The 26,603-nt window shown below is 35.8% G+C and overlaps 1 protein-coding gene across 1 annotated transcript; it reads left to right on the forward strand.

Annotated features, from left to right (window-relative positions):
* Positions 1–4,041: 4,041 nt before the first annotated feature.
* On the forward strand, positions 4,042–20,022 carry LOC143598653 (beta-galactosidase 14-like). Its single transcript, XM_077076817.1, has 17 exons — positions 4,042–4,448; positions 4,532–4,627; positions 4,751–4,863; positions 4,934–5,000; positions 5,338–5,430; positions 5,495–5,638; positions 16,850–16,944; positions 17,036–17,141; positions 17,231–17,315; positions 17,541–17,659; positions 17,855–18,022; positions 18,109–18,397; positions 18,540–18,649; positions 18,766–18,873; positions 18,984–19,088; positions 19,194–19,339; positions 19,428–20,022. Exons 1-17 carry the CDS (start codon positions 4,257–4,259, stop codon positions 19,852–19,854), a joined length of 2,463 nt encoding a protein of 820 aa, XP_076932932.1. The 5' UTR covers positions 4,042–4,256; the 3' UTR covers positions 19,855–20,022.
* Positions 20,023–26,603: the final 6,581 nt, after the last annotated feature.

Here is a 26,603-nt window from a genome sequence, read left to right on the forward strand (position 1 = left end):
AAAAAAAACAATTGTTTTCTCTTAAAAATTTTATTTCAAAACGTTTGCTTCTTTCCAAATGATGGTTTTAAATGTTTTATAACCCATATGATGAAACGAATTATGCGGACCATCCGACGATAAAAGTAATTATGGTCGCAAACATAATTATTCAAGTCCTTGCATGAAAATCATAATATGTACAATTCTATGTCATGATTTAGAACTAAAAGTAATTTGAGTAACGGTACGAATGATGAGATGATAAGGATATGGTGGATACGTCGCTAATACATCCTATATTATAAGTGCCCTTATCGGATTGTTATTTGAAGCGTTGCTTCGGTTATTAGAAGTTCTATGTTATGATATTTTCCTTAAAAAGTTTAAATTGTTTTCAAAACGATAATGTTTGGTTTTCCTTAATTTCGAGACGAAATTCCCTAAAGTAGAGGAGACTGTAACATTTCGGATTTTCCAAACCCGTATTCATGTACGTTTAACCCGACTCGAAACATTTTTACATCTTTATTATAATTAAAAATCAAATATTTATGAGTTACTAAGTTTTCTACATGTTCACCTTAGGCCCTTACACTCTAATGTATAATTAATTTCTAATTATAACCTAAATAGTTCATAAATGATCATATAACAATACATCAGGGGCTAATCTTGCCATTATGTGAAACCTCCCTTCTCCAGTGGCCGCGCGTGGGGCAGCCCTGGGCTGGCCGCACAGCGCGGTGCTCACCTGCACCAGTATGCTGTTCATTTTCGTTCGTTAACTCGTTTAAGGCATAAAATCATTTATTTTAAGCATGTTTGAGTAAATTAAGGAACAAGTAAACATCATATAACTAAAATATAAATTCCAATTTGTTATTTACTGCTCAAGATCAGATCTTTGTGAATAAATCGTTGATTATTTCCTTAAATCGTATATTCTTACCTAAACGGGCCAAAAGCCCATAATTAGTTCGTTTTATGTTTTTCTATATAAACAACCCTTAAACATCTGCTGTAAACTTTAAACAAACCCTAAAGAACATCCTCCAGCCGTCCCTTACCTCTGTTCATCCTCCAACCCTTCAGTTTTTGCATATTCGTTAAAGATTCAAGACTTGTTGGTTGACTTTGCTTGCTTTAGGACCTTTGACTTCTGTTTCTCATCATTCCTTTCATTTTCCGGGTAAGTTGTAAACCGTAAAATCGTTCATACATATTCCCTAGTCAATAAACTTCAATCAATTTTGGTGATTGAAGGGTGTTGACTGGTCAATTCGCTTAAAACCCGATAAAGGGCAAAACAGTCAACAAGTTTGACTTTACTTTTTCTCATACTTCTGGTCGGATTTAATATTCGGTCCAGAAGACTTTTATTCTCATAACGTGAGTTTAAGGCTACTGCCCAAAACCCGACTTCCAAATCGTTGTTTGGATTCTGGTCAGTACCAACTCGCTTAAACGTTTAATTCAACATAATTACAGTTCTACTCATCCGTTTGGATTAATTCCAGCGGCATTAAGTTCGTTTTTATTTATAGTTTCATATCACAAAGTTTCAGGTTCTGATTAGCTATATCGTTTGACGTGTATGGGATGACTCGCTTACACCTTACTCGTTTATCGTATTTATTAAACACTTGCCCTCCATCTAAGGTGAGTTTGATCATTCTGCTTTTTATACATTGTTTTCAAATGTTTGGGTACATATGCGTACTTACTCATATTTTCTATTCTATATATACTCAAAATCGCAAACACAATTATTGTGTGAATATCAGTATGTTATTTGCTAATTGCTACATGTTTAATTGTTTACTTGATAACAATTCGGAGAGGTCCAACATATCCCCTTTTAGAGGGTTCTCATTAGTATGATCATACAACCGTCTTAGTAACCGAAGCCCGATTCGCTTGGCAAAGGTAAACCGACAATCTAGTCATTGTAATCAATGCCCGATTCGCTTAGCAACGATTCATTGGCACACGAGTACAACTTGGTTTAGGTTTGTTAAGGTTTGATTGATTATTACCACATAGATTGGTTTGCGCATTTAACACTTATCATTGATTATTTATTTATTATATAACTATTTTTTGTGTCAAAATTGGTGATCATCTCACTCAACATATTTGTTGATAAAACTCCATTTTCTAAGCATATGCAGGTTGCCTGAGTTGAAGGATGGACACCAAGAAAGACCTTAGGGTTATATTGAAGACAAACTTGAATTTAAAAGATTGTACTTATTTATTTGAATGGTTTTGTTGTATTTGATTGTTGTGTGTATTATTTGAATAAAATAATTAATTAGATATTGTCATTTATAATTATGATAGTATCTTCGAACTGTGAGCAATCGGATTACGCCCCGGCATTTCCGCCTTATGTTGGAGTGTGACACACTCGTTGAAGCACTGCATTCAGTAAAATCAAAAGGTTTTATACATTTATTCTATACAAAGGTGAAAGTTTGATAACACAAAATGTAAATAATAATAATAATAATAATAATAATAATAATAATAATAATAATAGCAACAGATGTACATGAAATTGGAATGGGAGAATACCCCAATCCAATCATTATCTAATAGATTTGGATTGCTTATGTTAACATTACCCATTTAAAACCTTGCCCATACAACACAATTAGAAACAAAATATGCAACAAATCACATTTTTCAACTGGTTTTCATCTTTCATATAAGGTTTTAATGTGGCATCTCAGAGATAATATTCGTAAGAACTTACTATGTGTGTCACAGACCGCCATCAAAGAGGATGAAGGGTACCGAGCACCATGAGAGGACAAAATTGAATTGCTTTTCTGGTATGATATTGATGGTAGTGAATAGATAAAATCTGAAACGTTTGATAAAACATTTGATTTTTCATTAGAATGATCGTTGATGATGAATCTTCAAAACTCTAAAGAGAGGAAGGCTGAAGTGCTGCTAGCGTTTGTGGAGTGAAGGAGGGTGATTTGAGGGTGGATTAGGGTTTAGTTGAGAGAGGATGATCTTTCACAAATAACATATAACAGGTATTTGAGATGTTATGACCCGTGTTACATACCCGGGTCAGACCGGATAAAATCAATGATTGCTCACAATTTAGAAATCAGGCAATCTAGTGGCTTCATAGGTTTTATCCCCCCGTATTAGGGGGGTTGTTTTACGTAATTCATTTCTAATATTTATATATTTTTTTGGATTTTAATTTTATTTATTGTAAGAAGTTAATAATATACTTAGGGTTTGATTATGAAAGGGTTTCACAAATAAATAAGACGTTATAACCCAATTTAAAAGTTATCTGGGTTTGGTGAAACTCATGACCCATTTTTTGTTACTATAAAATTGTTTCTTAATTATAATTAATATATTTTTTCCATTAGTTTTTAGTATATCCCTATTTTATAGGATTTTCATATAAAATATTTGGTGAAATTAAATTTTAATTTAGTGAGATGTTAAACCCATTTAAGGGTTATCTGGGTGTGGTAAGACCCATACCCGTGAATTCGGGTCAAATGCATAAGAAGCATCCATTTACAAATAAAACAATCTAGTGGCTCGATAAAAAGTAGGAAGCAACCAGAGCGCGACACGTAGGATTTTTAGAGTTTTCGTTTATATATATATTATTATACATCGTAACTTTGTAAGTATTTGCTGAAAGTAGATTGGAGCACCCTTCTTATATTACCGGCCTACTCTCTCACTATACTCTCTCTTATCTTTACTTATCACCTTTTGACAAAATTGGATCTTACTCTCATGTCAAAGGCTGGTCATATGAGGCCCCATCCTGTGATAAAGCTAACGGTGTTGTTCTTAGCAAGTGTCTAGTAAGCAATATTCTTCTTGTAGGGTAAATTTCATACAAGTATGTAAAGAGGTAAAAGATAATCAAGATCTTATAAAGTTTACAATCTTTTTATGGAAACCTCAAATAAAAAATTTAGGAATTATTCATCTAGAAAATCAATTTGCATAAATATAGCAAACTCATTCTAAATAAATGGAAGGAACCTCAAACCTCCACCACTAACTCAAAATTGATCCTCTTAAGCCTTGTGATAACCGCATTTGTCTCTCTTATACCAAATATCTTACAAATAATAACGAACTATTCAATTTACACGTTTTCTACCTTAATCTTATGGCCAACATCTCTCATTTTTTTCTTCTTCTTCCTAAAAACCCCGTGGCCCGATGATTAAGTATTTAAATTTATCGTCACAAACATAAAATTTATCCCAAACATGGATTCGAGAAGCCGGTTGGCATTCATGATCCTCTTGATCTCCATCACATTGATATTTGTTTCTTCCAATATGGACGACAACGAATACACCCCCGGACCTGTCACATACAATGCCAAGTCTGTTATTGTTGGTGGGAACCCGATACTTATCTTCTCAGGTTCCATTCATTATCCTCGAAGCACTCCCGAGGTACAATGTAGATTATTTATTATAATAACAATTATTTAATATGTATATATAACTTTAACAATTTGTTTGTAATTTTGAATTAGATGTGGCCAGATATTATAAGAATGGCAAAAGAAGGAGGATTAAACACCATTGCAACTTATGTTTTTTGGAATGCGCATGAGCCTCGTCAAGGCCAGGTTAATTTGTATTTTTTTTAACGTCTAAAATGTTACACTCTACTTAGTTTTTTATTTTGTTACTTTTATGTGAAATTTAATTTTTGAAAACTTATTTTATTTCTTTTTTTTTTCTTTTGGTAGTATAATTTTACAGGAAATAATGATTTGGTGAAGTTCATCAGATTGGTTGCTGCAAATAAGATGTATTTAGTCCTAAGACTTGGACCCTTCATTCAAGCAGAATGGAATCTTGGGTATGATAAAACTTTTATGTTGAATTTAGTTTTGTATGAAATCCTGTTTTTGACTGTATATATTTTTCAGAGGACTTCCATTCTGGCTAAGAGAAATCCCCAACATCGTATTCCGCTCATATAACGAACCATACATGGTCAGTATTCGCTCAAAAACATGTTTAAGAAGGGGTGTTCAGGTTTGGTGCAACATATTTTGACAAAAAAAATATCCTGCTTGATCATTTTGGTTTTGGAAAATCAAAGTGACCAGATGGTCAAGTTTAATTGTTTTTCAATCTCAATGGCTCGTGTGGTTTACTCACACTCTTCCAAGTTTTGAAGTGCGAAATGAACATCAAATCAACCTGTTTTCTTGAATTTTAACGGTTAAGCTGGTGTCAAAGGTTTATGAACACTGACCATAGCATGTATAACTATCATGGCTTTTGCTCATGGTTTTTAAATAACAAATAATGTTTCCAATTTCTTTAGAAACATATGAAAAGATACATCGAGTTTATGATAAATATGATGAAGGCGGAGAAGTTGTTTGCACCTCAAGGAGGTCCTATCATCATGGCACAGGTATTTCAAGCTAGTGCAATCTAAACATTTATATTGAAACGGTTAATTAGGGTGTGATCTGCAGGTTGAAAACGAGTATAATCATGTCCAAGAAACATACAAAGAAAAAGGCATGCAGTATGTCAAGTGGGCAGCAGACATGGCGACGGCTTTGTATCCTAGTGTCCCGTGGATAATGTGCAAGCAAAAGGATGCTCCTTCAAATGTCGTAAGTTCTTGAGTCGAATTTGAGATTGACTATGAGATATGCCATTCAAGGGAAATTTCTGAAAATGACAATATTCAACTAACTTTTTAAAGATATAACTATTTGACTGCTACAAATGAGTACGTAAATTATAACTCAATCAAAAGAAGCCATGTGAACTTATATATCGTAAATGACATAGTTTTTATTAAAGATGATACATAACTTTCCTTGAGTCAAACCAATTTGAATATTTTCCCTCTCATTCAAATCATCTTATAGTATGATTGTGAGAATATATTCAAATCATCTCATAGTATGATTGTGAGAATATTTTAACTATAGAATGTATAGCTGTATACCATTAGGTTAATTATCATTGTTTGTATATTTATACCCAGTATGCATGTAAATGAAAACAATAACTTTGCATTTGATATTTCAATATTCTTTTAATTCAATATGGTATCACAGCACTCCTAATCCCACGATTTTTTCCTCCCTGTGAAACCTACCTACCGCCGCTACCTCCTCCTTCGCAGCCGACTCACTCGCCAATCAAACCTTCACTTCCAACACATCCAACACCATGACTAATAATAATGAGCAATCTCTCATCATCAATACCACCTCTAACAATACTTCCACAAATCTCACCATTGTTAGCTTTCCCACTTCGCTCAAACTCACCTCTACAAACTACCTCGGTTGGAAGACTCAAATTGAGGATCTCCTACATGGACTCGACCTCTATAAGTTTATAGACGAATCGCATCCTCCTCCTAAACCTACCACAGCCACCGATGGCACGGTTAAGCCCCATGCGGACTATCCGTCTTGGTTCCGACAAGACCGGTTGCTCTTCGGAGCCCTTGTTGGTAGCCTTTCTCCTATTATACCTATTGTTGTCAATGCCGAATCATCTCTTAAAGCTTGGAAAATCTTGGCCGCTACCTATGCTTCAACCTCAAGAGGGCACATCAAACAACTCAAACACCACTTGAATCAATGTCGCAAAAGCCCAAATCAGTCCATTACCGACTATCTTCAAGGCTTAAAAACCATTTTGGACGAACTCTTAATTCTTGGTACGAAAATTGACCAAGAAGATGTCACTGATACCATCCTTAACGGGCTTGATCAAGAACCCTACAAATCCACCATTGAATCCGTTCACGCCCGTGACAACCCAATCACTTTCAATGAGTTGCATGAAAAACTCATTAACCAAGAGCTCGCCATCACCCAAGCCGCCACCAACAAACCCGAACTACACCAACCGGCTTCGGCCTTTGCAGCCCAAACTCGCCCCAAACAATGGACTGGTCATCACAACAACCAAGCAAACTCCAGCCCTGGTTTACTCCCAACACCTGCACCCAATCAACAAATTATTGGAAACCGACCCTTTCTCGGGCTATGCCAATGGTGCCACACAAAAGGTCACACCATTGCTACTTGCAATGTTTTCAAAAAGTTGTTTCCCAATGCCACTATACCATCTTTTCACCGTTCTATGCAAGGGAAGCAAACTCCATAAGTGAACATGATGGGTGTTCAAAGCAATGCTTCAACAAACTGGTTATTTGACAGCGGAGCATCACACCACGTTACCAATGGCCTTAACGTCTTGTCTCTCCATGATCCATATGATGGAACTGAGGAACTCGTAATTGGTGACGGTCCATCCCTTGTTATCACTCATATTGGTTCTCTTATTATTCACACACAATCTACCCCCCTCATACTAAAACATGTTCTTTGTGTACCTTCTATCTCTCGAAACATCATATCTATTTCTAAACTTTCTCACGATAATAACTATCAAATCAATTTTTTTATTGTGCTTTTGTTATCAAGGATCGAAGTTCCAAAATCCCTATTCTTAAGGACACGGAAAGTAATGGTGTTTATGAACTCCGGTCCTCATGTTAACCATCTCTATTCTCCTTGCACAAGATCGACTCCAACCATTGGCATCATAGATTGGGTCATCCGATCAACAATATATTTAAACTATTATCATCTCATGTTTCTTGCATTTCTCATTCCACAAATAATTGTAACTCTTGTCAAATAACAAGAGTCATAAATTACCATTTTATCAATCTAGTTTATGTAAGTCCCGAATCAGGATCACTACAAATATGATATCAACAATCTAGGTATTGGTGCAGAAATCCAACGCTAGATGATTCAAGAACACTAACAAACACAAACACGTAAAACACACAAATGGCTTCAAAACACAAGTTAATATTAATGTCGGGTACTTAAGCACTAACAGTACAATACTCGTCTATGATAACCCTTAGACGGCCAAAATCACACGTGAATGAACAACCTCTAGACGGCCAAAACACAAGTTCCACATTAAACGATATACAAAGACATCTATATATAGACTACCAACCTAGGCCCAAAACAAAGTAAAGTCCACCGAAATCAATAGATTTCGGTTTACACATAAATGCCCAACTAAGCCCAATCTAAGTTTAACAATACCAAGCATAAACCACAAAATATAGCCCAACAATCTTCCCCTTGGTTTATTGCTTGATTTTAGTCGTGCTTGAGGATATCTTTAAAACTCTGTTCTTGAGTTTGTTTAGCAGCATGAGATGGGCCTTGAGCTGTCTGAGCTTCAATAGTGACGGGTTCAGCAACAGTTGGTTGAGTAGTTGGTATCACATCACTAGCCAGTACGCCTGGTCTCGGATCTATCTTTCGTCGTTTACGTAGAATAAGATCGGTGGCTGGCTCTTTGTCAATATCATCTTCAACATGTGTCGCAATGACTGATTGAGGAGGTTTCAATGCAGTCAACTGGAGCTTTTTCTTGAACGCTTCGAACTCTTTAACTTGTTCAGCAGTAGGTACTGACTTTTGTACCTTTGAGCAGGAATCACACGTTCCTCAGCTACAGCTGCACCAACAGCATCAACATCTGCCTCAATCTCAGCAAATCTTCCAAACATGACCAATGGATGAAGGACCATGATAAACCACTTTGACTCCCTTCCAAACTTAATCAAATCTGCAAACAAAACCTTTTGAACTTCTGAGATACCCATCTAGGCCGAGAACCAGGATGGGCCGAGAACACCATTAACACAAACAACTTGGACCAAAAGATGACTCGAACAATAACACAAATATTATGGACACATTTGGCCCAACTGAATGGCCCACGACATTGTTTGCAACCGTCAAATTTCATGATCTAAAAAACAATCCAGATTCATTTGAAAACGATTTCTCAAGACATTTGTTTCGACACGAGTAAACATGAGGTAACAATAAAATAAATCAAAATAAATGAGAATAAAAATAAAATAAAACTAAACTAAAACAAAATTTACCTATCCGGTCTTTAGAAAATCAACGAATATTGGGATCAAATTTCAGCTATTTAAAAACGAACCACCTTTTTATGAAAAGATCCGAACATGAAATCATATTGATTAAGGTACTTCCACAATGATTCATTTTCAGCATTATTGTGACATAGTGAAAATGTTGATAGCAGGTAATTTTTCATGATTTTCATTGCGATAGTGATATGATTAGATTCGATTAGGCATAAGACTTACATGGACATCACTTATGGACCTCTGATGCCCCTTATCTATTCTCAAGGCGTATTTGGCTTTCCCCAGATCACCTCAATTTGACTCCAACCCCCTAGTACTTGATCAAAATACTTTTCTCTATACAAAATGATTTTAAGCTTTAAGATTGAACGTTGGACTTACATGCCATCCGGACTTACAAGCCTTACATTCACGGTGTTTAGGACTTACTTGAATGCCCCACCCCTGTAGTTCCCTGAGACCCCTTTAAGCTTTTAGAAAACAATTTTAATGATAAATCAATTTTTTTTTAATATGAAATATAATCTTTTTGGCGATCAAGATACTAACGGGCTCGTGTATGACTGGGTAATTGTTTTTCTGCCTATCATTCGGAGAGATGTATCTAGGGACATGCAAATATCTTCAAAATGACTCTCCACAATAGTTTATATCACTTCAAACTTTTAATTATCATGAAAAGCTTCCACACACATTAATAACTAATCAAAAGCCTTTTTAGCCTAATAACTTCACACGTTAGGCACTCAAAATCAATTTATCTATCATTTCTCAAAGGTTGAATCAATTTTCATTTGAAAATACTTTAAGCTATCTGAAAAGCTTTTAGCTGAATAATAATATGACTTCCCAGATGATATTCCGAAGACGATTTAAATCCAATCACCCCAGCTGCCTTCAGTTCACCCTATCCTATGTGTCTACAGGTAGACAATAGGACCAAACACATAATAAAATGTGTCCTTCAAACTTTAGGTGGCCGGCATAATTTTCAGTGAAAGAACTTAAACCGATAGTTAAACCAAAAAAATAATTTTTTTATATGTATGTTCAGTTGCCCCGGTCACTTTCAGTCCTAAGGTTAATGGCTATCCCGTGAGTCAAAAATTGATGACAAGACTAAACATATGAAATATATCCACTGAACTTGAGTAACCGGCATGATTTTAAGCAAGAGAACAAAACATTCAAATGAATTTTTATTTTTTATGTTGTTTTTTTTATTAAGCACACACACACACTCTTTTTGTATTTTTCTTTTTCTCCCCCTAAATTTGTACAGAAATTATGACAAAAAAAATTTATCTACACAATTTAAACCTCAAAAATACTCAGTATTCAAAACGCAGCATCTTAAGAAACCCTACAAGCACATTGAATCTGGCTGTTCCGACCGGCTTCGTAAATAGGTCTGCCACATTATTATCAGTGTGGACCTGTTCAAGATGAATTAGCTTCAGGTCATAACAGTCATGAATCAAATGAATTTTGATATCGATGTGCTTGGTTTTAGAATGCTGAACCGGTTTTTAACAATGACAATGGCAGCATCATTTTCACAGAAAATAGAAGTAAAGAAATCTCAAACCATGATCTAGCAATTGATGTTGCATCCAGATGACATTTGAACAGCAGGCAGAAGCAACATCATACTCGCCTCAATAGTGGATGTGGACACCGTATTTTGTTTCATGCATTGTCATGAGATGAGTCGATCACCCAATCAAAGTACCCTTCTCTCCTCCCGCTAAGGAAACATACCCTCCATTAAAAATTTGAATGTCATGTAGTTGAGAGACATCTCCTGTCATGTGCCTGGAACAACCACTATCAACATACCATGGTCTGATGATATTCCTCCATAGCTGTTCCTGCACGATGTGCGAGATTAGTTAGTCTTAGGTACCCAGTCCATAGTCGTTCTAGGTAAACCTGACTTGTTCAACCGTGTCACGGGTTGCCATGACATGTCTTCCCGATTATCAAAAATCGAACTGGAAGACTTTGATGACTTGTTCACCATAGATTTAGGTAACCATCTGTATTTGGGTTTTAAAACTTTATTTTTTGAACAGACAATTGGCTTTGTCTTCGGTTTGCGGACATAATGCACATTTGACTTTGACTTTCTAACCGATTTCGATTCTGAGGCCCAGTTTGGTCTCGGAGCCGAAACAGAGTTTTCGTTTCGCTTTTGAACCGTAATAGGCTTGGTCTGATGATAATTTGACCTATAAGCCTTGTCTCTCCTCCAATCACCATCAGAGGGTCTTGCCTTATAATACCTCGTTTTATATGAGTTAAAGTTCTTGTAGGTATTTTGAGGCATGGTCCTCTAATAGCGTCTGTTATATGGAACATATGGGAGACGTGAACAATTTCTAGCAGTGTGACCGGGAATGCCACAGTTGAAACAGGTTTGCCTTTTAACGAAAAAATCGTTGTGGCCGATTCCCGATCTTGCTCTGTTGTGTGAGCTTGTTTGTCTCCCTTTGGATTTAGCACTGGATTTCTCACAATTGTGAGAGCATGAACTTCCTTCTTTAACAAACTTGGGTGATAGATATTTATGCAAATTCTTATTTTTATCAAGTTAATTTGAAAGCAGATTACTGCTTTTAGAAGTTTTAGAAATATCAGCCACACAATTGTCTTTGCTTTTTAAAACAGAGCCTGCACAAGTTTTAGTAGCAATAGTATTCAAAACAGGCAAATTCAAAGAATCATGAGAATTAATAGGTGAGTCATCATCCTCATCAGTCCAATCCTCAATTATCACTTCATCTGCACATGAAGTAAACACATTAGAATCGTTCACTCCTGAAGTGGATACACTTGTATTCACAGGATAAGACTTGTCAGTCTTATCTTGTTTACCGTACTTCATGCCCTGTACCTTTTCATCCTGTTCTTTGGTGACAGGAAGTTGAACATAGTTATCATTGTAAGATGAAGGTACCTGGCTGTATCCTAATCCCTCACCTTCCTTCTCCTTCCACCATAATTGATTATCAATCATTGAATTAACTACTTTACTAGAACCCTCGAATTTTTTAAAATCAAGTTCAGCTCTTTCAAATTTAGCATTTAAGTTCAAAATTTCCAATTTGGAGGCTTCCAGTTTAGCAGTTAATTTAGCAATTTCCTGCTTGACATCTAGGTGGTGACAACACTTTATGCTGAATTCAGATTTAAGCTTAGAGAGATCCCTTTTATTTGCTTCTATTTTATCTAAGAAGGATTTTTCATTTTTCTTAAGTTTAAAGTTTTCTGATTTTACTCTTTTAATGTCTCTGATCAAGTTATCATTGTGGAGTTTATATAAGTTGATTTTATCAACACAATCTAGAGAACATGGTTGAAAACTTACCTCAGAGGATTTGGTGGTGGTGAAGGCCATGAACTTACAACGAATTAGAAGCCCACTTGAACAAAATCCAAAGCCCAACTAGGTGAGCCCAATGTTTTCAAGAGGCCGAGAACCTTGAAAAGTAACCGAGAGCACTTGAAACTTGACCGAGAACAAGCAAAACTAGCCGAGAACGTTGAAATTTAAGCGAAAACCTTGAACAGTCATTGACCGAAAACCCAAAGTCAACCAAAAACTGCCTTAGCCGAAAACTGGTAATAGCCGAGAACAATTTTTTTTTTTGCCGAGAACTGAGTGTAACCGAGAACCGATTGTGGTCGAGAACAAGTTTTGGCCGAGAACTGAGTGTAACCGAGAACTGATTGTGGCCGAGAACAAGTTTTTGGCCGAGAACCAACAAATTTCACCGAGAACAACCAAGTGATGACCGAAAACAATGAAAATTGTCCGAGAACTTCCAGGAAACCCAAAGATGCTTTGACCAGATAATTTTGGTAACAAATTAAATCTTGAAATCTCTAGGATTTGAATTTTAACCAAGATTAGGTCAATCTTCAACTCAAAAAGAAACTCTTTCCTTCTCCGACGAGAGTATCACCGGAAAATCAAACACAACCACCAAAGATCAAAATCTTGAATCCTTGATATCACAATAACGAGCCTGAATAGGTCTAAGGCTGTGATACCAATTGTAAGTCTCGAAACTGGATCACTACAAATATGATATCAACAATCTAGGTATTGGTGCGAAAATCCAATGCTAGATGATTCAAGAACACTAACAAACACAAACACGTAAAATACACAAATGGCTTCAAAACGCACGTTAATATGAACGCCGGGTGCTTAAGCACTAACAGTATAATACTCGTATATGATAACCCTTAGACGGCCAAAATCACACGTGAATGAACAACCTCTAGACGCCAAAACACAAGTTCCACATTAAACGCTATACAAAGACATCTATATATAAACTACCAACCTAGGCCCAAAACAAAGTAAAGCCCACCGAAATCAATAGATTTCGATTAACACATAAATGCCCAACTAAGCCCAATCTAAGTTTAACAATACCAAGCATAAACCACAAAATATAGCCCAACAGTTTATCTGCAAACGCACCTTTACAATTAATTTTTTCCAATGTTTGGTCCTCACCTGTTACATCCTTTGATGGGTACAAATATTATATTATTTATGTTGACCACTACACTAAATATATATGGTTATACCCACTCAAAAATAAATCGGATTCTCTCTCTACTTTCATTCGCTTTCAAAACTTGGTCGAGAACTATTTTCAAACTACAATCAAACAACTCTTTTCTGACAATGGAGGATAATACATAAAACTCACTTCTCATCTCCAATCAAAAGGCATATCTCACCTCACATCTCCCCCTCACACACCCGAACACAATGGATTCGCCAAACGGTGACATAGACACATTGTTGAAACCGGGCTATCTCTCCTCACACATGCCAAATTACCTACTACATATCGGCCTTTGCTATTACCACCGCCACTTAATAAATAGACTCCCGACACCCACCCTTTAAAATGTTTCTCCCTGCCACCGACTCTTTAACAAAGAACCAAACTACAATAAGCTTCCAAGCTTTGGGTGTCTTTGTTACCCTTGGCTTAGCCCCTATTCTCCACACAAACTACACTCTCGTTCCAAACCTTGCATCTTTGTTGGGTACTCATCCACCCAAAGTGCATACTATGCTCTCGAAACACTCACAAATAAAATATATATCTCTAGACATGTAACTTTTATTGAACATGAATTTCCCTTTCCAACCCTCACTAACCAGACAACTTCCCAACCACCCAATCTTACCGCTTGGGTACCTTTTATTCACTCATCCACACCAAGTAATCCTCCTACTCAACAAACAGAACCAAGTGACCCCTTACATCCAAATCCTCTAAACAATTTTATTAATTCACCTCACACCACAAATAATGAACCCACCCCACCATTCTCACCTACTCACTCAAAACCTCAGAACACTTCCATGACTAATGAGCACCAACCGTCCCCACAATCCAATACCTCAATGCCACCATCTATTGCGTCCACTCCTATTCCCAACTCTCCACCGCAACCACGAACCCGTAAGCCCAACCCTCGCTATCACAACCCCGAATTTCACCTCTACACCGCCACTACCTGCCCAATCAATGATCCAACCACTATAACTCAAGCCCTCAAACACCCTTCTTGGCGAAAAGCCATGACCGAGGAATTCGAGGCACTTCAAAAGAACCATACATGGTGTCTAGTTCCGTCCGAGTCTGCCTCTAATCTTGTTGGGTGTAAATGGGTTTTTCGTACCAAGTACAAATCTGATGGACAAATAGATCATCTAAAGGCCCAACTTGTTGCCAAAGGTTTCCACCAACGGCCCGGTATCGATTATGCCGAAACTTTTAGTCCCGTCGAAAAGCCCGCCACCTTACGACTCATTCTTTCTCTTGCCGTTTCCCATAATTGGAACCTTCGTCAACTCGACATAAATAACGCCTTTCTTCAAGGCACCTTGACCGAAGATGTTTACATGGCACAACCCCCGGGTTTCATCCACCCATCCTTCCCAACTCACGTTTGCAAACTGAGTAAAGCCATTTACAGCCTTCGACAAGTATCACAAGCTTGGTACGAAGAACTCAAAACTTATCTTCAATCTCTAAACTTCTTGCCTACGATTTCTGACTCTTCCCTCTTTGTTCACACATCAGCGCCCCCCCCCCCCCCCCAATCTATGTTCTTGTGTATGTTGATGACATCATTGTCACCGGACCATCTCCTCCTATCATTGATAACTTCATCTCGTCTCTTGCCGCCAAGTTCTCCCTAAAAGATCTTGGCAATCTCTCATACTTCCTCGGTGTCGATGTTATTCCCCACCCCAACGGTCTTCTCTTATCCAAACCAAATGCATTCTTGATCTATTACACCGTGCCAATATTAGTGATTGCAAACCGGTTTCTACACCAATTAGTTGCTCTAACCATCTTACGCTACATGGTGGAGCGGTTATATCTTCTCCAACTGATTATCGAGCTATTATTGGAGCCTTACAATATTTATCTCTCACCAGACCGGATGTCGCTTTTACAGTTAACAAAGTGTCTCAGTTTATGCACGCTCCTACATCTCTACATTGGATTGCTCTTAAACGAGTCCTTCGTTACCTACACGGGACGATCCACACAGGTCTTCTGATGCGCCATGCATCTCCCTTACAGCTCCATGCGTTCACAGATGTCGATTGGGCAGGCGACAAAAATAATTATTGAAGCACTAGCGGTTACATAGTATATCTTGGTTCAAATCCCATTTCATGGAGTTCCAAACGGCAACACACCCTTGCTCGGTCATCCACCGAAGCTGAGTTTCGTGCAGTTGCATCAACCACCACTGAAGTCATATGGCTCAAATCATTACTACAAGAACTTGGGTTTAAATCAACATCTATCCCAACCATTTTTTGTGATAATCTCAGTGCTACACAATACTCGGTTAATCCCATCTTTCACTCCCGTATGAAACACTTAGCACTTGACTTCCATTTTGTCCGTGAAAAGGTTCACGATCAGTCCATACGAGTTATACACGTAGCCGGCGATGACCAACTGGCTGATGCCCTCACCAAGCCGCTGTTACGACCAAGATTCCAATATCTCATAAACAAGATTGGACTTGTCTCACGACCGTCCATCTTGTGGGACCATATTAAAGATGATACATAACTTTCCTTGAGTCAAACCAATTTGAATATTTCCCCCCTCATTCAAATCATCTCATTATAGTATGATTGTGAGAATATATTCAAATCTTCTTATTATAGTATGATTGTGAGAATATTTTAACTATAGAATAGCTGCATACCATTAGGTTGATTATCATTGTTTGTATATTTATACCCGGTATACATGTAAATGAAAACAATAACTTTGCATTTGATATTTCAATATTCTCTTAATTCAATAGTTTTGACCTTAAAACCAACATTTACATGCTTTTGCATTAAAAATCAGAAAACAGTGCTCTTAACAAGTTAATTAAGTGACAATGCCTCAGCCGTAGACACAAAATGGCTTAGTTTTGGTGAAGATGTTAGATGGTGAAAATAATGTGGTTTTAACGTTAAAATTGATTTTGGTTTTGACGTATAAAGACAAAAGAAAAGTGGTGCAACCGAGCAACCAATTGGGTGACAATCATCAACCTAAACCGAAAATGCAGCTTTTTTTAGCTAAAAGAAAAAATGGCATGATCATGTTGGCTACCCAATTAATTTTGAAAAATGATTTGTTTTCTTTAAATGTAACCATTTCACCTTCTACATAATCATAATAAATTGCTTTTACAAATTTGATCAAAATAAACATTTTTTTTTATTTTCCCTTAATTGGTTACTTTGAAACGTTCGCATTCTCTGATTGGATTACAATTTTATTATTGGGCCTAGATAAGTACATGCAATGGAAGGCATTGTGCAGATACCTTTGTCGGCCCAAATGGCTCGGACAAGCCATCTTTATGGACTGAAAACTGGACAGCCCAGTAAGTTTATAATATATGTTCTTCAATTAACAAATTCTTATGCCAATTTTTAGGGTGCATATTGTAATTTATGTTTTTGTTGGGTTTACAGATACCGGGTTTTTGGTGATCCACCATCTCAAAGAGCAGCAGAAGATATCGCATTCTCAGTTGCTCGGTTCTTTATAAATAATGGAAGCATGACTAATTACTACATGGTAATTAGAATCAAAGTCACAGAGTCACTTGTTATTCTAAACAAAATTAAATATCTATCATAACTTTATTAGCCTTGTGAACGTTTTAGTATCATGGAGGAACCAACTTTGGAAGAACTAGCTCGTCATTTGTGACCACTCGCTACTACGATGAAGCTCCCATTGACGAATTTGGTGAGCATTTTCAACTTCGTAACACGGGTTGTTTATGACTTTATAGTTTAAAATTTGAACATACTAAAGAGATTGTTACAATTAATATAAATGAAACTATATAATTTGATTCTATAAAGATATCAAAGATTAAAAATTAATTGTTATTGTCCGATATTAATACTATTTATTTATGTCTTTATATTGATATTATTTATGTGTAGATAAATTTTGTTTTTATGTTAGGGTTGATAAGAGAACCTAAATGGAGTCATCTTAGAGAACTTCACAAGACTTTGAAATTGACAAAGAATCTCTTTCTTACGGGTACTCGTAAAGTACAAGATATTAACAAATTTGTCCAAGTAAGCAATTTTTGTAGCATCATCTTCCATATATACTTAATCTTTGTGGACTGGTTAACCGGATGATGTGGCAGTCCACAAAAACTCTAACGTTCAATGTTACATCTGCACTTCAGATGCTTTAACTAAAACACTAAAAAGCAAATGATCATCAATTTTAAAAATGAGCTTAATTGTTAATTTCTTGTTTTGTAGATCGTGACTTATGAGAAACCTGAAAACAAGCTTTGTGCAGCTTTCTTGAGCAACCGGCACAAAAAAGTTCACCGGACCGTTGATTTTAGGGGAAAACAATATTTCCTTTCTCGACGATCTGTCACCATCCTTCCCAATTGCAAAAATACCATGTTTAACACGGAACTTGTGAGTTTTTATCGTTGTAGTCACCATTCGTAAAGAATTAAAGCATCTAATAGTGAAACTAACTTTGATATATGAAACAAGAACAGATCACATCACAACATAACTCAAGAACCTTTGTCCCTTCAAAAAGAGCCAACAACTTCAAATGGGAAAGCTATAGAGAATCTATTCCAACATATAACGACTTATCAATTCAAAGTAAATCACCATTAGAACTCACAGGCATGACTAAAGACACCACAGATTATATGTGGTATAGTACGAGCTTAAATCTTGATAAAGATGATCTACCTATGCGACCTGATATCTTGCCAGTTATTCGAATTCAGAGTCTTGGAGATGCTTTGTTAGCATTTGTGAACGGACAATATATAGGTGAGGTGATCTATATACCTCTCTCTCTCTCTCTCTCTCTCTCTATATATATATATATATATATATATATATATATCCACAAGACCGCAACCCTACCATAACTTTTAAAAATAATTATTAACAACCATGCAAAATTATTTAGGGTTTGGACATGGGAGTTTTATAGAAAAATCATTTACATTCTCCAAGCCCGTGAGTCTAAAGGTCGGAATCAATCACATATCGATCTTGGCAATGACAGTTGGACTACCGGTAAATTCATAATATTGATCATAACATGATATTGCTAGTACATTGATCGATAATGTATCGATCCTGTGACATGCACTTTTTTAACATTTTTCTTCGTCGGTTTTTCTCGAGTGAAGAACAGTGGAGCGTATATGGAGAAGAGGTTTGCGGGTATTCGAGCCGTTATACTACAGGGTATGAGTACGGGGACTCTTGATATCACCCTTAACCAATGGGGACATAGGGTATGTATATGCTACACATGTACACATGCTTTTTATATATGTTATACAAGTTAAAATACAAAGGAAATGGTATACATACATAGTATGTGCTAAACTTGTCATATATTAAGGTTGCCGTTGAGGGAGAAGCTCACCGGTTATTTACCGAAGACGGATCGAAGAAAGTTAAATGGGCCCCGGCTAGCGGACCAGGAACACCTATTACATGGTATAAGGTATAAAATATAAGGATTCCCCTTCTTTAGTAAGGTTTCTTTGTTTGTAGAGGTGAATTTCAACAAATTAGCTTAACACGAGTTGAATGAAATTTCTTGTTCTAGACGCGTTTTCAAGCCCCAGAAGGAAACAATCCAGTAGCGATCAAGATGGAGAGAATGGGCAAAGGAGTAATTTGGATCAACGGTTATAACATTGGTCGTTATTGGGACAATTATCGCTCGCCACTAGGAGCGCCTTCTCAAACCGAGTAAGCATTATAACTAGTTAAATGCTGGATCAAATAAGATTAACTAAATTACTACAGTTTTAACGCTTTATGTGCATTGTCGTTTTAGGTATCACGTCCCAAGATCATATTTGAAACCAAAGAATAACCTTTTGGTTGTGTATGAGGAGAGTAGTGGAACAATAGACAGTATTGTGATCAACACCGTGAATCGGGATATCATTTGTAGCTTTATGCTTGAAGACTATCCACCTAATCTCGACTCATGGAAGATAGACAACGGTGTTCTTAAGCCCCCGTCGGCTGAAAAGGCTAAGCCTTCAGCTCAACTTACTTGTGACCCTGATAAATTCATCATGGAAATCCAATTTGTGGGCTTTGGTAATCCTTGGGGATCATGTGGTAGTTATATGCAAGGAACATGTCAAGCCTTCAATGCCAAGAAAGTTGTTGAAAAGGTAAAACAAGACCCACATCACTATATTCAAAATTCTGATTATTTTTTATATACAATTCTCATAGTTCTTAACATATAGAACCGGTTCTAAATGCAGGCTTGCTTGGGGAAGAATAGTTGCAGAGTACCAATCGATAGGGCAATTTTGGGTGAACCGACCGGTGATGCTTCTTGTGTTCAAGAAAAAGTCAAAAAACTTGCCATCCAAGTAAGGTGTGGGAAGAAAAACGACATATAGATAGAGTCGAACCCACAAAATTTTTGATATTTCAATATTTGTAAATTAATTAGTGTACCGTGTAGAATATAAGTTGATTATATTCTTTATTAATTTTTATATATGTTTTTTTTTCTAAAAACTTTCTATCATCAAAGGTCATAGTTGGATTCAAGTTCAACAGACGACAAAGTTTAAAAGAAATTTGTCATGAAAAAAAAGAGAGTTGATTTTGACATAATTATGAACATCAAACAAAGTTTAATTCTACATGCACCCAAACACACCTTTGTTTATTACCAACCAAAAGACTTCATTTTTATGACCCTTTTGTCACGGACGAATACATGAATATTAAGTGCGGGGGTAATATATGGGTCGGTCAAAACAGGTCGGATAAAAATATAAATGATAATTGTTTGGTTCTAGCAATGATCAGTCAACGGTTTAACAATTAAACCCGGTTTTAATAAAAGTTTCAAAATTATTAATCACATTAATTATTATCAACGCAACGGAATAAATAAAACGAGAAATCATCACTTACCTGAACCGGTCCACAATATCCAACAAAAATAATAGTAACCGTAAAATATAACTAAAAACAAAAGTTCATCAAGAAGTATTTTTCTATTACACATGGTTTTTTAGTTATAGTTAATGGTTTAATATATATCTATAATATACATAAACAAAACCCTTAAAATCCTACGTGTCGCGATGTGGTCGCTCCCCCCTTTTATTGAAGCCACCAGATTAATTGATTTTTAAATAGAGGTCTCTCATTGACTTAACCCAAATTCATGGGTATGGGTATTACCAAAACTAGATAGCTCTTAAACGGGTTATAACATCTCATTAAATTAAAAATTAATCTTACCAATTATTTGATATGAAAATCCTATAAAATAGGGATATACTAAAATTTAATATCCAATTTAAATAGAAAAAGATATTATTTATAATTAATAAACAATTTTATAGTAAAAAAACATAAGCGGGTCATGGGTCACAAAATCCAGATAGCTTTTAAACGAGTTATAACATATAATTTATTTATGAAACCCTTTCATCATCAAACCCTAAGTATATTATTAACTTTTTTACAATAAAGAAAATTAAAATCCAAAAACTAAATATTAAAAAACGAAAAATATAAAACAACCATTCTCTCAAGTCATCATATTGCTTTATTTGTAAACGAAGGTTTCTCACGAATTTGACCTGAATTCACGGGTAAATGTCTCACGAAACTCAGATAGCTCTTAAATGGGTTATAACATCTCATTGTATTAAAAATTAATCTCATAAAATATTTTATATGAAAATCCTATAAAATAGGGATATACTAAAAATTAATATCCTATTTTATTAAAAAAATATATTATTTATAATTAAGAAACAATTTTATAATAAAGAAAATAAACGGGTAATGGGTATCACCAAAACCAGATAGCTTTTGAACCGGATTATAACATATCATTTATTTGTGAAACCATTTTATCATCAAATCTCAAGTATATTAATTATTAACTTTCATACAATAAATAAAATTAAAATCCAAATATACATATATAAATATTAAAAACGAATAATGTAAAACAACCCCCGTACCAAACCCAGATAGCTTTTAAACGGGTTATAATATCTCATTAAATTAAAAATTAATCTTACCAAATATTTGATGTGAAAATCCTATAAAATAGGGACATAATAAAAATTAATATCTAATTTAAAAAAAAGATATTATTTATAATTAAGAAACAATTTTATAGTAAAAAAATAAGTGGGTCATGGGTCACCAAATCCAGATAGCTCTTAATTGGGTTATAATATATCAGTTATTTGTTAAACCATTTTATCATCAAACCCTAATGGGGTGTTTGGGATTCCTTATTTTTTTTCTTCTTGTAACTTATTAACTTTTATAAGTTAAAATTATTTGACGTGAAAATCCTATAAAATAGAGATATACTAAAAATTAATATCCGATTAAAAAAAGATATTATTTATAATTAATAAACAATTTTATAGTAAAAAAATAAACGGGTCATGGGTCACCAAATCCAGATAGCTTTTAAACGGGTTATAACATATCATTTATTTGTGAAACATTTTCATCATCAAACCCTAATGGGGTGCTTGGGATTCCTTATTTTTTTCTTCTTGTAACTTATTAACTTTTATAAGTTAAAAAGGCATTGGGTAATGTGACTTTTTTAAGTTTTTAAAGAATGAAAAAGGAGGTTTTGATAAGTTTGGAAGAGTAACTTATCAAAAACAACTTATATAAGTCAAAAGAATGTGCAAATAAGGAATCCCAAACATAGCCTAAGTATATTATTAACTTTCTTAAAATAAATAAATATAAAATCCAAAAAATAAATATTAAAACATAAATCAACCCCCGTAGTACGGGGGATAAAACGTAGTTATGTTATATAACTAGTATTGTACCCGACGCTTTGCGCCGGGGCAGTTGGTAAAACCTTAATATTGAAACTAGGTGCTAGTAAAACCCGAGCGTTGGTAAAGGCCGAGCATTACATCGGTAAGTCGATGGGAATTAAGTCGGTATCGTTTACGTTAGTTATGGTATCGACATCATTGGTAAAACCTTAGCGTTACACCATATTCATCAAATTAACATATAAAAAAATAAATTATTTAAAACAATGTTTGTTTGGTCGGTAAACCCGGGTGGTGGTAAAACCCAAGCGTTGTCAGTCCCTTGCATTGAGACGATAACTAGATACGAATTCGGTTGGTTTTGGCTATGTTCGTTATGCTACCAAAGCTCTACAAAAGGGAAAATATAAAAATTGACTGGACCAAATGGTGGAATTACTATGGACAACTAAGGTGCAGCCAAATGGCCCAATGACGACTTAGCGGCACCAAACTTTACATTTATATATATATTAGATAATTATATAGCTAACATAAATTAGAAAAAATTATATAAATATTTTAAAATAACTGATTTTTTTAATATAAGAAATTTGGCACACTGCAATAACAATCCATCACTTGTGGCATAATGATAGAAAAGTTTAGCTTCTTTAGTGGAGATGCATATTAAATTCTCACTTGCGTCACTTTTTGTGGATTCTGACAATGAAGGATTTTAGCTAGGCCTTGTGAGGTTGTATCAGTTCAAATCTCGAAATCATCACTTTAGTGGATCCTCACAGGATCTGGCTACAAACAATACGAGTGCAAATCAAAAGCAAATTAAATATGAATCACAAACCAACAATATTTAATTTTACCTCAGTTAATGAATAACTGGTCGAGACACCAAGGGTTAACAATCTACGCAGGTGACCAAGCAAGATGAAAACCAACGGTGGCGGTGCATGAGGCAACAGCAGCGGCGGTGGTGAGTTGCAATGGCTGGACAGCAGCGGCAGCAGCTATTCACTGGCGGGCAGTGGCTGACGTTGGTGGAGTGGGTGACTTGAGAGAGAACTTGCTGGCTAAGGTTTTGTTAAAACTCTTGTGATTTCAAAATCTCCTTAGGTTAACTAGTTATAATAAACTAGTTAATCCTAACCGGGCGCTCAAGCCCATCTCTATCCAAGTCCATAAATAACACCATCTTGTTATAATTATTAGTCAATACCGGTTAACTAACTTAAGCAGATTTTATGCTCGTTACCCAAGGTGTATTTCTCTCGGGTAATAACTCGGTCGGCCGCGTTGACTTACCTGAACCGGTCCACAATATCCAACAAAAATAATAGTAAACCGTGAAATATAACTAAAAACAAAAGTTCATCAAGATGTATTTTTCTATTACACGTGGTTTTTTAGTTATAGTTAATGGTTTAATATATATTAACATAATTGTTATGAAACAACTAGAACATATTAGTAAGATAGAGAGGATTGGGGAATGAATTCTTTTATTATATCTTCAATATGTAGTACAAGCCTTCATTTATAGGCTCATTACAATAAACACATAATTAACATAAGAGGGAGTTGAGCACATGGAGAGTCATAATATAATGGTACATGATGTGGAGAGTCACTCTAATTATGATAATTCATAACACTCCCCCTTGACGATCAATGAGATGAAATACGCTTGTTGATGTTGCCTCATTAAAAACCTTGCTAGGAAAACCCAGTAGGATAAAACCGTAGCTAAGGAAAAATAAGTGCAGTGCGTATATTCTCCCCCTGATGATATTAGCTCCTTGAGTCGACGCATCCCAATCCCGTGAACTAATGTCTTGAATGTTGAGGTCGGAAGTGATTTAGTAAACAAGCCTGCCAAATTTTCGTTTGAGCGAATCTGTTGAACGATAATATCTCCATTCTTTTGTAGATCATGTGTGAAAAAGAACTTTGGCGAGATATGTTTGGTTCTGTCTCCTTTGATGTATCTTTCCTTAAGGTGTGCAATGCATGCTGCGTTGTCTTCATGTAAAACCGTTGGTCCCTCGTCTGCAGACAAAATACCACAAGATCCACGAATGTGTTGTATTATGGTTCTCAACCAAACACATTCTCAACTAGCTTCATGGATTGCCAATAATCTGCATGGTTAGATGAAGTGGTTGTGATTGTTTGCTTCACAGAGCGCCATGAAATTGCAGCGCCTCCATGTTTGAATAAATATCCTGTTTGAGATCGGCCAGTATGAGGATCAGACAAATAGCCTGCATCTGCAAAACCAACCAAACTTGTTTTCGATTGTTTATTAAAATACAAGCCCGTATCTTTAGTTCCTTAGAGATATCGAAATATTTGTTTTACCCCATTCCAATGTCTCCTTGTTGGGAACTATACCTTGCCAACAAATTTAATGAAAATGATCTATTTGGTCGTGTATGGCTCGCAAGGAACATTAATGCACCAATTGCACTCAGATACGGTACTTCTGGACCAAGAATTTCTTCTTCGTCTCCCGGTGGTCGGAATGGGTCCTTTTCCACATCAAGTTACCTTACAACCATTGGAGTGCTCAGTGGATGTGATTTATCCATGTAAAACCCTTTAGGTAATTTTTTTATGTAAGTTTCTTGATGCATAAGTATCCCACCTTTAAGATGTTCTATTTGTAACCCAAGACAAAACTTTGTCTTTCCAAGGTCTTTCATTTCAAATTCCTTTTTCAAATATTCAATAGCCTTTTGGAGCTCTCCAGGAGTTCCAATTATATTAAAATCATCAACATATACGGCAATTATAACAAATTCATATTCTGATCTTTTTGTAAAAATGCACGGACAAACAGAATCATTTTTGTAACCTTCTTTCAACAAATACTCACTAAGGTGTGGATACACCCAGATTGTTTCAGCCCATATAATGATTTGTTTAGTTTAATTGAAAGATGTTCTCTAGAACTTGATTTACATGATTCTGGTAGTTTGAATCCTGTAGGTAGTTTCATGTAAATTTCTGTATCATGTGAGCCATAAAGGTAGGATGTCACAACATCCATTAGACGCATATCAATCCCTTGTTGTATTACCATACTAACAAGATAACGAAAATTCGTTACATCTACCAAGGGAGAATACGTCTCCTCATAATCAATTCCAGGTCTTTGCGAAAATCCTTGTGCTACCAATCGTGCCTTGTAGCGTGTAATCTCATTCTTTTCATTACGTTTTCGCACAAAGACCTATTTATGACTAACAGGTTTTACACCTTCAGGTTTGTACTATGGGACGAAAGACTTCCCATTTTGTGAGGGAATTTAATTCTGTTTCAATTACGTCTTTCCATTTTGGCCAATCATGTCTTTGTTTACATTCATCAACAGATACTGGTTCAATGATCCTCATTGTTTTCCATTATTTCTAGCGCTACATTATATGAAAAGATTTCATCAACGTCGACTTGGTTTCGGTTCCATACTTTCCTAGACATGATATAATTTATTAAGATCTCTTCATTTTTAGGTACCTTATGTTCATCTTGAACCATCATGTCTAGTGTCTCTTTAGGAGACTCTTTTTCTGGAATTACTTCTACCTCGATTTGACTATGTTCATTATTTGCTCCTTTTTTCTTTCGAGGATTTTTGTCTTTGGAACCAATTGGTCTGCCACGCTTTAGGCGTGCATTAGATCCATTACCAATATGTGACTTAGTCACTCTCTTTAGGTCGGTAAAAGCGTCTGGTAATTGATTTGCTAATCTTTGTAAATGAATTATTCTTTGAACTTCAAGTTCACACTGTTTAGTTCGAGGATCCAAATGAGATAACGATAATTCATTCCAACATATATCACTTTTTGGCTGCTTTTCATCTCCCCCTAATTTTGGGAATGTTGATTCATCAAAGTGACAATCAACAAAATGAGCCGTAAATAAATCTCCTGTTGTTGGCTTTAAATTATAGATGGTGATTCGTACCCAACATATATTCCTAACCTCCTTTGAGGCCCCATCTTTGTACGTTGTGGTGGAGCGATATGAATATATACGACACAACCAAAAATCCTTAGATGGGAAGCATTTGGTTCATGACCAAAAACCAACTTTACTGGGGAAGAGGTATGATAACTAGTTGGCCTGATACGAATTAGTGTTGCTGCATGTAAAATCGCAATGCCCCCAATGTAACACCCCGGCTAAAGCGGAATACG

The sequence above is a fragment of the Bidens hawaiensis genome, unplaced genomic scaffold (assembly GCF_021521415.1).
Source record: "Bidens hawaiensis isolate Kalapana, Puna unplaced genomic scaffold, B.hawaiensis_p1.1 tig00050645_1, whole genome shotgun sequence".
NCBI classification, from domain to species: domain Eukaryota; kingdom Viridiplantae; phylum Streptophyta; class Magnoliopsida; order Asterales; family Asteraceae; genus Bidens; species Bidens hawaiensis.

Excerpts from the sequence above, each read along its gene's own strand:
- LOC143598653 (XM_077076817.1), top strand. The coding sequence starts at position 4,257 with ATGGATTCGAGAAGCCGGTTGGCATTCATGATCCTCTTGATCTCCATC. Across the intron at positions 17,142-17,230 it reads GCATGACTAATTACTACATG|TATCATGGAGGAACCAACTT; the intron begins GTAATTAGAATC and ends TGAACGTTTTAG. Across the intron at positions 19,340-19,427 it reads GGAGCGCCTTCTCAAACCGA|GTATCACGTCCCAAGATCAT; the intron begins GTAAGCATTATA and ends TTGTCGTTTTAG.